Genomic DNA, 13,819 nt, shown 5'->3' on the forward strand with positions numbered 1-13,819 from the left:
TGAAGATTAACATTATTTTTTAAATTAAAATTAAAACTAATATTAATTTTATTATTATTACACATTTTACCTCCAAATGCTCTTCGGGGACTTGTACTTCACCGCACATTGTTCGGTCTTCACACGCGTTCTTGCAGTATGGATGAGGATCCCCTTTTCGATAAAAAACTTGATTGTTTACACATTTTCTGAAAAAAAAATTCGAAAATGTAATAGGAAAAATGCAATAAGTTAATTTATTTGCCTAAAATTATTTAAAATTGTATACCTAATTATTTATTACCTTGTCAAATTAAAAATATTAAAAATTTGGTAAACAATCAAAAAAGTACAAGTTTTGAAATACTAATCAACATTTGGATTAAAATTGTAAATATTTTTATTTATCTATACAATTTAAAATTGTTTTATGAAGGCCAAGTCTAAATACGTATATACTACATAATGAATAGCATATTAACTATTATATTATGTAAAGTATCTGTATAATTTATAAAAGAAATCCCGCACACTGATTGATATATAAAAATATTTATAATTTATTGAAATATGATAACTATAGAGATGTCTATAAATGTTCACGGTATATTGGTACCATCATGTATTCAAGTGCACTAAGAAAAGATTTTTCAAAATCTGCATTTTAAAGAGGGACTTATATATCATAGACTTGTTGGCTTATGAAAAACGAATATGTTTTTATTTATAAAAATTAAAAGGTTGTCATTGGTTATAAAAAATAAAATATTATTTTATTATGAATGAATATAATTTGATATTTGTATTTTATATATGGCAAAACCATTTTAACAACTGTGTTAAAAATCTGTGTAGTTTACATTTAGATACATTTAGGACAGGGTAAATCCAGGGGTATTGTTTAATTTGTCACAGGCAACGCTGCGAGGGATCAGCAAGTATTATACGTACATCTATAATATTATATGGCTTGTATTAGTGTGTGTCAAAAATTTAATTTAATAATAATTTACTCTTGTATTGTGTATTTAATAATAATAAAAATATATTGTATATTCATTGTGTGTAATTATAAAAATAACGTACTTTTCGTACTTACTGATAATAACCGATAAGTAATCGGTGATTAATGTTATATAAATTAAAAGTGGAGCTCAAAATGAGTTTGATATGTTTTGTATGTATGGTATGTGTGTGTGTGTGTGTGTGTGTGTGTGTGTGTGTGTGTGTGTGTGTGTGTGTGTAATTATTATTACAATTATTTAATGTTCAACTTTTTGGGTTAGTAATAAAAAAATTCCTAGTACCTTACAAAGTAATCGGGAGAAACTAAAAAAAAATGAGAGAAAACCGGGATTTTTTATACAAAACCAGTTTCCTGCCAAATTGGTTTTATTTTTTTTTTGTTGTAATTAAAAAATAAATAACTGTTAACTTGAAATTTTCATCAAATGTATAAAAAAATTTAAGACATGATATAATTTTAAAATATTTTGTCCCTTTTTTTGCTAATTTTTAGATATTTGAAATGTTTGACTTATTTCAGTTTTTCTTCGATTTATATACAATATAACATTTTTATATGTAACCAAAAAATCAAGAAAAATGAATGCATGATTTTTTATAAGTTGTTCTTAGCACATTAGAAAAATACCAAAAATGTATTGAAACATTGTAAAATAATGTATTTATAATTTTTATGATCGTTTGAAGTTTAATTTTTTTAATAATCATTAAAATAATTAAGAGATGAAAATTATCTTTTCATTAAAAATGTATAAAATGTTCAGTTATAATAGGTAGTTATTTTAATTTAAATAAGGTTTTTCGTAAGTTGTTATAAGAGCAATCTATTTAATGACGAGGTTCACTGGATAACTACTATACAGCAGAATAACTTCCATGGGTTTTCAATGCAATTTCAACGGTTTTAGGATTCAATATTATTTTGAAATTATAACTTAAATTTTGTTAATGTTATTGCTAGCACTATAATTAAAACTCTTTTAAAACTTATAAATATATACAATTTTAATTAATACTGTTCTCTATTCATTTATGATTATTTTAAAACTATTAGACATAGACATTTTTCAATAAAAACATCAATTAATTTTTAAAATATAATTTCCTTTTATAAATGCATATCATTAATTTTAAATAGATTTTTCACATAATTACCGGTTGAGTCGAATAACGTTTTCAGTTTTGCGAACCATGAGAGCTTGTTCCCAAAATCGTACAGCTTCCGGTAGTATGGTATTCTAAAAATAAAAGAAACAATGATCAACACAATTTTGATTATATTTGAAATGTGATAGTAACAGAGAATAAAATCAATTAATCGGTTGGCTAATTGAGCCATTTAGTTCTTAAGCCATTTAGTAGGTCGCATGGGATAATGTGAAACTGTTATCAATGTGATCCCCTTACAAGGCAATGGTGTTATCCAATACCATACCTACTCTTATTATTGGCTTTAGACGCTTTCTAATATCCAGTTAACCGACACGTGTTATTCATTGAAAATCGTTTCACATATAATGGTCCAATCTTGATAGTGCAAATAAAATTACGAATTTCGTATTTGTATTTTTTGTTATTAACATATTTTATATCTAAACAATTGATCTGACAGTTTTGACATGGGTAAAATTATGTAACAGATTTGTGGATTTTTTACCTCACAATTTTAGAATCTGCATATAAAACTAAAAATTGGTTTTAAATTTTAGATATTTTTGGATATCTATTTGCCATTTGTGGATAATAATGCTCCAATATATTTTAATGCATCTAGATAGAAATTTCGTATTTTTATAGATATATTTGATAAAAACTTTAACCAAAGCTAATTCATTAATAAAAATACGTGATAAATCATAAATCATAGCTCTTAAATTTAACAATATTAATACGATACATCTATTATTGTGCCATATTATGTCGAAGTGAGCAAAGTATACTCAAGTTAATGATGCGCAATTATCATTGTCAATTCTATTAAAATAATATATTTTTACAGTTAAAAAAGGAAAAATGAAAAAAACAGATAGGTGATTATAGGGTTGTTGTCATAAATATTATACAGAAATTAAGATTTGATAACAATATTTGTTTTATTATTTTTAGATTTTCAAACAGTTTTCAAGGGCAATAGGGTAATTGATGTTTCGTAATAGGGGAAAAAGTCCTTCGCATATATACTTTACACATTATATTGCAACATAAATATGAAAAACGAACAAGGAAATACTAATTCAATAATAGTTATATAATTAGGTTCAATATTTTTTTTATTTACTTTACATTATTATACATACGTTAAATGTATTACCTATTATCTATATCAAATATCAATTAATTCTTCAAAAACGAGAATATTTCTGAATGATCTGTATTAAGTTATTATACGAATAAAGATAAAATATTGAATTCAAATTTGATACATCCGTAAACCGTAATAGTGACCCATCCAATACCTAATGTACAGCAGAGTGGTATTTGCCTAAATGCTACTTATTGTGTACTCAAATAGAAAAACAAATCATCGTATAAAATCAACACATTCATCATTCTGCTCAGAATTTAAATATGATTAAAATTAAGGGAGTTTTCTATATATTTTTGAAAGATGAAAGTAGGTAGTATATTCACATTCATGAGAAGACTAAAAAGTTAAAAACAAAAAATATATTTTTTGACCTGTATTTTTTATTTTCAGAAATAAAATACATCATGACATGTACAGATTACTAATTTTAACTTTTTCTTTATCCTCGCAGTGGAGCGTATTTTTATGAGTTTTAAATTTATTTTCAAACAGCAGAAGTTATAAAAATCTACATTATAATTTATCCATAATTTTCGTTATGTAATTCAAAACATGATACTAAAATAAAATTAAAAAAGAAAATGTACGAATTTGTAGGTAATAAATTATATCAAATCATTATAAAAGTATTATGAAAATTCTCCGAAAGGATTTTAAAAACAAACAACTAAATCTTTTTTATTTTTCAAATGTTAATAAAAAAAATGTGAATATGTAATAGATATACAATAATATTTATAAATTATATCTGATTAAAAAGCTCTCTTAATTTAAAACCAATACATTTATGAGTCATCGATATACTCAAAATTTAAAATAAAAATATAATATGTGCGTTAGGGTGGTCCTTATTTATGAACTTCATTAATGTTATGTCACGGGCTCAAAATTTTGTTTGGTATATTGACAAGATAATTTTGGTAAAATTTTAATTTGATGTGCGTCAAATAAAATATAGTGTAATTTCTAATTGTATTGGCTTGTTGACTACACAATTATAAATAAATTAGGTATTTTAAAATATCTAAATATTTTTCTAAGTTTTAAGTTTTAATTTCCAATGTTTATGACAAGCCAATAAAATATAGAATAATTTGGGCTTGGTGAGTCACGTAAATTGTAATTTTAAAAGTTAGTAAGTAAATTTAACTATCAATTTTCTAAGATTAAGCAACTATATTAAAGATAAATAATTATATATAATAAAAATTAGAATAAATGTAAGTTCTTCTTATTTTTTTTCTAAAAATATTTTGGAAGTACATTTTTATTAAACCTATATAAAATATAAATATCTATTAAAATCAATAATAATTAATTAAGAATATTAAAAATTGACTTTAATTAAAACAAATGTAAAGAATACACTTGGTGACTTAATGGTAGTCTTTTCAATTAATAATAAACATAGATGACTGAATATGTATTATATTATTATGCTGGTTTTTATGATTCATTAGAGGAAAAGCTTTTAAAGATGACATGACTTTAATTATTTATAATAATATTAACGTATCAGTAATTTGACCAAATGTTTATAATTGCTGGAAACGGTAATCAAGAAAGTGCTAGAAGCAATGTTATAACTAAATTTCTTTCATATAACAATATAAAATTATTTGTATTGCAAATTTAATTCATTTTATGAAATATTTTGTGTACGCAAAACACAATATTACATAACAATTCTAACTTACATATTTACGCAGATATTTTGTTAATAATATAAGCAATCAATAATTAAAATTTTATTAGAAAAAATATGAAATGGAATTTTTTTCTTTAAAAAAAATTATTTTTTTTTTAAACTTTTTATATTTAATAAAAAAAAATAAAGAAATCATTTAATTTTTAATTTTTAATTACACTTTAGTAGAAGATGTATTCGTTTTGGTTGTATAACATATATTTGAATAAATAAATATTTATATAAATAATTAATTATAAAAATTGAAACGCTGTCAAATTTTTAGATAAAAATTAATTGATTTTATAAACCTAAAACTATTATTTCATCGTTCATTTTTTAGCAATATAATTATTTTTGTAGTTGATTAGAAAAAAGTTAATATTTTAACATTTTTTTGTGTTTCTTTATTATATTTCTGATACTAAATGTTCAATATTATGACTAACGTAAAAAAAAATGCATTTATTGATAATAGTATATATTAGTACGAGTATAAAGAATGGAATAATATTAAAACTATTAAATGGTGAATTAATTCTGAGAATATATAGTTTTTATATGATTGTGATTAATGTTTAAATTATATACAATATACAATGCTAATAAAAATCTTCAAATATAAATTCCCATTGTTAATGTTTATATAAAATTTAAAATATTATACAAATATTTAAAATAAACACATATAATATTTTCATAATTGTTTAAAATCAAACTAATAAATTATGTTTATGACAAGTACTAGAAAATTGTAGTACAGATGTTATGTAATTGTGAAAGAAAATTTTTCTTAACTACTTAAAAAGTCATTTCTAATCAATAATAAAAGAAACTTTAATAATTTACATAAAGTAGTTATATATAGTTATCTATTTTAGTTAAAAAAAAACTCGTTTTAGGTAACGTCATACCCTCCTATATGTCTTTATCTTACTAACGTACCTACATCGTAACAAATTTGCGTCCAGCACAATCAAGTTTATGTTGTTAGCTTTAATATTGGAAAAAATTTACCTATTATAAAACTTAAAGTTAAGAATATAATCTAAGCTTTTCTTTATGTTTTTATTTTAAATTAAAATATAAATAAAAGAATACATGATGTTATAGATAATATATAATAAAACAAATTAAAAAATATAATAATATAATTATAATTTTTTTAAATTTTTATTACCCAACAACAATTTTAATACTTCCAAAAAATATTAATAACGTTTAATTAAATATACACAAGTTGTTTGTATTAAAGTTAGGTTAGTCGTTAGTATGACGGATTAGTACTTGTTGTATAACCTGGTCCTATATACAGCAGTCCTATCAAACATCAGTTTTATATTTAAGAGTATTTGGTTATTTATTGCGTATATTAATTTATAACATCGATTTGAACTTAAACAGAAACATTTGTTAATTAAGTTATATATTTTTAGATTTAGTTAGGTATAGTATGATAAGCGAATAAAATTACAATACACGTCATACTCTTTTAATATTACTAGAACAATAATAAAAAAGATATATTTAGATATATAATAACCAAACTATTAAAATCAAATTATATAAGATGTAGAAATAAACCAAATTTAATTATAACTGAAATTAATAATACTAAAATAGAGTATTTCTATCATTCAATTTCCATTAATGTTTTTAACGTATGCTCTTTAAGAAAAATAAAGCACTCCTATTAAGTTACTCATATTTTCACTTTTGAAAATATTTTTTATATACCAAAATTTAGTAACTAACTCACTTGTGTACTAAAGGTAGCTAAGCTTATTTATGTTAATTATCATTTGATTTAGTTTATTTTAATAGATACAATATTTCGTTAAATAAAAACTACAAGTAATTTTACTAAAATGTATACTTACAACAATTTTAATAATTTAATTTTTTTAATTTTTAAATTACAATACAAATTTTAATAAAGTTTTAGTTTTAACAAGATAAGTTAAAATCATTAACTAAAATTTGAAATGTATAGAAGATACATCTGTTAATACATCTAGCTGGGATTAGAAAAAAAGCTAAATGGATTAAAAACTGATCACAAATAACAATTATTTAGAGTATTTAATTACATTTTTTTTTTAACTTTTCTTTTGTTTAAAATCTCAATTTAAAATACTGTGAAATAATGTAATTGTATTATTGATAATTTCTTAACCACTGATATCAACTAATAATAAAACAAGCATACGAACTTTTTAAAACAATAACAGTTTTATAATTTTATTTTTTCATTTGAATAATAAAAAAATTAATCGTTATTTTTAATTTTTGGACGGCAATTTATAAATTTAGTTAATTTTTCGTCATTGATACCTCTTTATTGTTTATATACAATTAAAACGCGAAGAATAAAATTAAATAGTTTTACACGCAATATAGATGTAATTGTGTGAATGTTAAAATTAAATCTCAATAGTTTCATAAAAACTCTTTCTTAAACGAATGGTTTTCAATTATTTTAAATTACTTCATAATAATTTGGTATACAGAATAAATTTTATAAATTATAATAAAAATCGTAAGAGGATGTTAACGCACTATTTGTCTCACCCACGCGTGACAAAGCAAATCTTCATTCAGCAGAACCAATTTTCTGTTGTTAGCTTAAACATTTGAGATAATTGACCTTATATCAAATTTAAGAATATTATCTAGGGCATCTCATTAGCTTTTAGTAATATTTCAATTTTAATATTTTCCAGATTAATATCTATACCTATATTTTTTATAATAAGTCAATTTCCTTTAATATTAATGCTAATAACATAAGAATTATTCTACTCAACGTAAATTTGTTTGCGTGGGCCAGAAAAAGAAAACAAATAGTTTATGTCAATTTGCGTAACAGAAAAAAAAATGGAAGTTTTTGCAAATAAATAAAAATCAGAAAATTACATATTATTGAGTATCGATAGAATTTGAATTATATTATTTAAAACTATAAAATATTATAGTTTAAAGATTAAGTATAGATTAAGTAGGTATATAAAATTTCAGTATGCATCTAATATTATATTCCAATGTTACTTGAAGTTTATGTTCAACAAATAAATAAATAAAAAAGAATCCGTCATCTTCTTTATTTATAAAATGAGGAAAATAATGATTAAAAAATAAAATAAATAACCATGAAAGTTAACAAAAATAAAATCTAGTCGCACTTATACTGGTCACACCATGAAACACTTTCGTTTAACATGACGCCTCCATTATACTTCGAATTTAGGTACACGTCATTATCGATTCTACCCACTTTTAATAAAGTTTCTCATTATAGGTAGTTGTATAATCATGACTAGAGAAATACTACAATAAATATTTAAATAAACCCAAGAATGGACACTGGTACAGTGTCTTAGTGTCTCAAAAGATTCATGATCCAGTTCTGCGATTCTGTTTATGTAATGGTTTAACGACTACTTCCGGACAGACTCTCTGGAAACCGATTGTCGGTTTTTTAACGAAAGCGTTTACAATGGCTTCAGGCGAATTAATAGTTATTACAATACGTTGGGTGTGTATTTTTTAAATAGCTACGCCAACATAGAGACCAAATCGAAATTTCTTTGAAGAGAATATTAATAACTTATAATATTAATTAAATACAAAAATATATTTTGGACATAAAAATATCCATGCAGTTACTTAAGGTTATTTCAGGGAAACAAAATGAAATTTTTATGAGTTCACTTTAATTGTTTAAATATTTAAGTTTAAACAAGTAGAATTATTTTTTGTTTACTATTTATAACTAGGAGTCGCTAATGATATAATAATTATTTGATTTATTAGGAAAGGCTTAAGAGACTGCAGAAATACTTATATAATATTATGATTCAACAATGAATTTAGATAAAAGTCACATGTTAAAAATAATCTAATAATGGAGCACATAAGAATTTTATAACGGGTAAGCCGTTATTTTTTCAATTTTTAACAGTATTTTAAAAATAACTTAGCAATTTTTAAAATGATACTAATAAGTACTAGGTTTTTGAGTGTATCCAATTCGAAATTAAAAAAGAAAAATATAACATTATCGGAAACTATTTTCGAACATTATTAAACAAATATGTACATTACTTCTTCATAAATTAATACAAACTGTATAAGATAAGAATTATACCTACGAGTATTAAACAAATTTTAAGAATTAGACAATAAAAAAATAACACAATATGATTTAATAATAATAGTAAAAATATGATTAATTCATCTAACCGTTGTAGGTAATCATTGGGGTTAATATGTAATATGTTGGTGAAATTTGTACGATTTATAGTATTTTAAAATAGAAATTTAAAATCTTTTTATTACATCCCATTAAAAATCTACAATAAGCGATCTAGTAATGTTTTGAATATAAACATACATTCATCCAAACAAAAATTTACCCTGGGTAAATACTAAACAACAAATGTATTTATATAAACTAAAACAGTAGGAATCAAAACAATACAAATATTGTCATAATGCTTGATCTATGTAACTGATACTATTCTGTAGTTAAAGTACAGTAATTAATGCAGCAACCTTAAGTGTTATTCAATATAACGTTTTATATTTAAAAAATTCCTCTCACTCACATCTCTTTTTCTCACTCTTTCTCTTTCTCACTCTCTCTCACACACACTCATTCTTTCCATCTTCTCACTAAATTATTTTCTGAAATATTCTACCGAATATTGTTGAATTATTATTCTAAAATGTTGATAAATAATCACGATGGTAAACTGACATTTTATAATTTTACCCAATGAAATATTCATCATTCCGAAAATTCGTCCCTCACCACAACCCCTAATTACAGTTGACGGACATACTTTTATCTTTGTTTTTAAACTGAAGAATGCGTGTACCGTAAATAGTAACAATACTAACATAATATTTATCTGAATAGTAATAATTTTCCCTTGAAAATGGAACAATTTTAAAATTTAAACTGTACATATTAATTTTTGCAGTTGATTATGATGTACCTACATAATAACTTTAATTGGAATCATTGAATAATATAAATAGTTTATTATGCACTTACAACAGTTACGATGTACTGACTTACATATTATACATAATAAATTCTATATAATGATCATATTGTGTACCTATTATTTACCTATATTAAATGATAACTCCGCTGTACTAATAATTTAAGCCCCGCGGAAGTACAAAATTATTCAATAAAGATTTTCTCTATATTCTTAAAAATATGCATACGGAAGCAATTTAGATAAAGAAATATAAAACTAACGTACGTACCTTTTAAGAGAGTATAATGTATATCAATGACAAATTTACTAAAGTTACACTAGCATAGATTTAATTTTTCTTGGTCGGATTTGTATACAGGTACTAGGTACTCAGTATCAATTTATACCAATTTAATATTTTATTAGTAATTTTTTTTTATCTGTTAAACTTGATGAATGATAATTCGACGTCTTGAGAACTATGCCAAACACTGCTCAGATACATCGATAAATAAAATATGAATTTGAATTCTAATATAGCTAGGGAAAATTTAAATTTTCTCAATATCTTCTCAGGGAGAAATGTTAGTTTAGTAACGATAATGAAAAACTAAGAAATCTATAATACGAAAGTTTGGAGTCAAACTAACGGTTTTTTTTTTTTAAAAAAAAAAAAGGGAAAACAGGAAATTGTTGGATTATTTATTTTTACAGAAAAATTCTGTTAATTATATTCTTAATATAAAATAATATTAAGATTATACAATTATTAAAAACATTAAAATTACAAAACAATTTAAAAATGTATAAATGCTATCAAAATTAACTTCAAATGATCATAAAAAATTATAGGTAACTATGTATCTTAAATATTTTTTAATAGCTACAGTAAGTAATAACGTATGAGAAACCTTGTATGAAATTTGCAAATGAGGGAAACTATTTTAGGTCAAAAATATTTTGAAAATTATGCCATGTGTAAATAAGCTAGTTAAAATATTTGATGGTAATTTCAATTATCTATGGTTATTCATTTTTGATACAACTAAATAAGGAAAATAATTTTGCCAAAAACTAACTTTGCGTAAAAGTTAACAATTTTTCCTGATTATTTTTAAAACTACTTGGAATTTTTAATTTTTACCTCCTAAAAGTACCAACTAGATTAAATTTAAAAATCAAAGTATTGTTTCTATTAAATATATATAATTATTGTAATATCAATAGAATCATTAGGTACTCCTCCGAAGATGTAAAATATTAAATGTAATTAAAACGTCCCATGTACATTCATATTATATCTATACACGTGTTTCTTGTTTTAAACAAAAATGACGATACATTATTGAAAAAATGTTATCTGAGTAAATACACAATTTAGTATCTAAGTACCTAGGGCTTTGATTCTTTTTGTAAATAAATATATATACATTTTACGTACGTAAGATGAAGAGAACTATACATTTATACCTCACTCAAATATGGTACCTATCATGACTGTTTTTAAATTTCGAATAAAAAAAGGTTTGTTTAAAATTGTATTCAGCTCAGATTCTTATTTCTTAAATACATTTATTTAGTGTATAACATAATACACCAATATAATTTACCATTTTTTTTTGTTTATTTTAATGAAAAAACGTATATTTTTGGAAGTAACTAAATTAATGTAAATAAACTTTTTTAAATAGTATATTTTTTTATCATTATATATCATTTTTTAATTATTAAAGATATAAATTATTTTTATTTCTTAAATTATACTTAAAAATTAATTTTGTAATTGTATAGTTATTAATCATAATGTAATTTAGTTAAGAAATCATGATAGGTAAGCCTAGCTAATTTTGAAATGAAAACATATGTAATATTTATTTCGCTTTAAACACCTACGATTGTTATGTAATGGGTCAAAAGGGCTTTCATTACTGGACACACAATCTGGAGAAAGGATTTGATAATAGCCATCATATACAGATAGCATCACTATATGGAGTCATGGACATTGGACATATAATGTGCCTCTCTCCAACTTCAAAGTTATAAAATTATTACCATATATGTGTTAAAATTTAATTTACTATATAATTAAAACCTATTCCTACTCTAATAGTAGGTATATTAAATATGTACTATGTACACTATATAACATTTTTAATAATAAAATATTTAGAATAATATAAAAGTAATTCTATGTTATTCTAAATATTTTATTATTAATAATTTAATATTATATAAATTTAAAGTTACATCTACATTAATACTTCAAGCATTAATATTAACAAACGGTAGATAGGTATCCAACCTATTTAACCTTTTTTTTAGCTACTAAATTGTACAACGAATAATTTTTAAAAACAATGTTATTTTAAGAGACAATTCTTCAGCTAGTTTTATTTTTTTAAGATCTAACGGAAATTACACTATTTCGTTTGAACAATGTTTAGATATCTATAAAAATTTTACAATAATATTGTAAGAACACCTTCGTTTAAAACTTAAAAAAAACTTACGTTTATTAGCTGAAATTTCTCTTCAGTAAGCCTGAAACAAAATAAAAATATTAATTAAATACAAGTACGTATATATATTTTTAATAATAGTTTAGATATAGTTTGAAATTGGTTTTTTTTGTTCTTAATACTTAAATTTTATTATTTATAATATATTTATATGTATATACAAAATATATAAAAATAAAAAATAAATATATAACATATATTTACATGCATAATATAATACTTATAAAATAAATTTGGTGATAAAATAAAAGTAAAGCAATGAGTAATATGAGTAAAGAAGATATCAATTGACATTATTCAACAGAAAAAAACTATGTACAGGTATATAAATGTATAAGCCATAAGGTGTATTAAATAATTTAATTGTGTAATATGAATAATAATAAAACATGTATTTGTATAAAATTGTTTTTTTCAACTTTTCTTTTTAGTTTTCAACGTAATCGTTTGTAAACTGAAAATGCTTGTTCAGAGATGACTTATATATATTTAGAATAACTTGAAGGTCAGATTACTAAAAGACTTAGGCATAAGTTAACTTATTGGTTTTAAAATTTAAGAACATAATATTTTACGTTTTTCATTATAGTTGAATGTTTTTTAAATTATATATTACAATTTATAGCTTTTTTTTCCATGTTAAATTCATGACAAATTGTTCGAATTTTCTACTTATATCTGTATAGGTACTTGAAAATTTTAATAAAAACTAAAAAAAACAATGTAGCATTGTTACTTGATAAACAGAAAATCAACCAATCGGAACGTCTATTAGAAAAAGGTCACTTTGGATTGCATTTGGGTGACACCCTTTGAGAATTGATAGCTTTAAGAGCCTGAAAGAAATTGGCATCAGAGACTATATAATATAATTTGCGTCCCAATAATAAATCGATGCAGTCCAATAGAAATATAAAATAATTTTAAATATTAGATTACAGTTTTATTAAGATATTATTATTATATTATATAGGTACTCATTTTATTATTTATTTTTAAAATATAATCCCCAATTTTTCTTTTAATAATGAATTTATTTAAATTATATTATTTGGGGAATTATGCTTTATACCTAATGACTATGATATTTTTAAAATTTAGATTTAAAAAATACATATTAAAGACTGTCCTATGGCTATATAAACGTATTTTTTCAAATAAGAACGAACCTTTTTTTTTACTTTAAATATGAAATTATTAAATAGATTGTTTTTTGAAAATGTTGATGTATATAAATAATTGAAATTCGAAGGAATATAGTTTTTGATTTCTTCAACTTTGTATATTAAACATAATAGGTCCATGA

At 22.4% G+C, this 13,819-nt stretch overlaps 1 protein-coding gene across 1 annotated transcript in view; it reads right to left on the reverse strand.

Moving 5' to 3' along the window:
- The window catches only part of LOC114123516 (leishmanolysin-like peptidase), a 64,457-nt gene that overhangs the window by 14,473 nt on the left and 36,165 nt on the right, over window positions 1-13,819 (reverse strand). Inside the window, exons 3-5 of the mRNA XM_027986532.2 lie at window positions 12,505-12,535; window positions 2,161-2,243; window positions 71-188 (exon numbers count right to left, since the gene is read on the reverse strand). Of these exons, the coding sequence (XP_027842333.1) occupies window positions 71-188; window positions 2,161-2,243; window positions 12,505-12,535 (232 nt within the window). The remainder of the gene's footprint in view (window positions 1-70; window positions 189-2,160; window positions 2,244-12,504; window positions 12,536-13,819) is intronic.

This window comes from Aphis gossypii, chromosome 3, assembly GCF_020184175.1.
Source record: "Aphis gossypii isolate Hap1 chromosome 3, ASM2018417v2, whole genome shotgun sequence".
NCBI classification, from domain to species: Eukaryota; Metazoa; Arthropoda; class Insecta; order Hemiptera; family Aphididae; genus Aphis; species Aphis gossypii.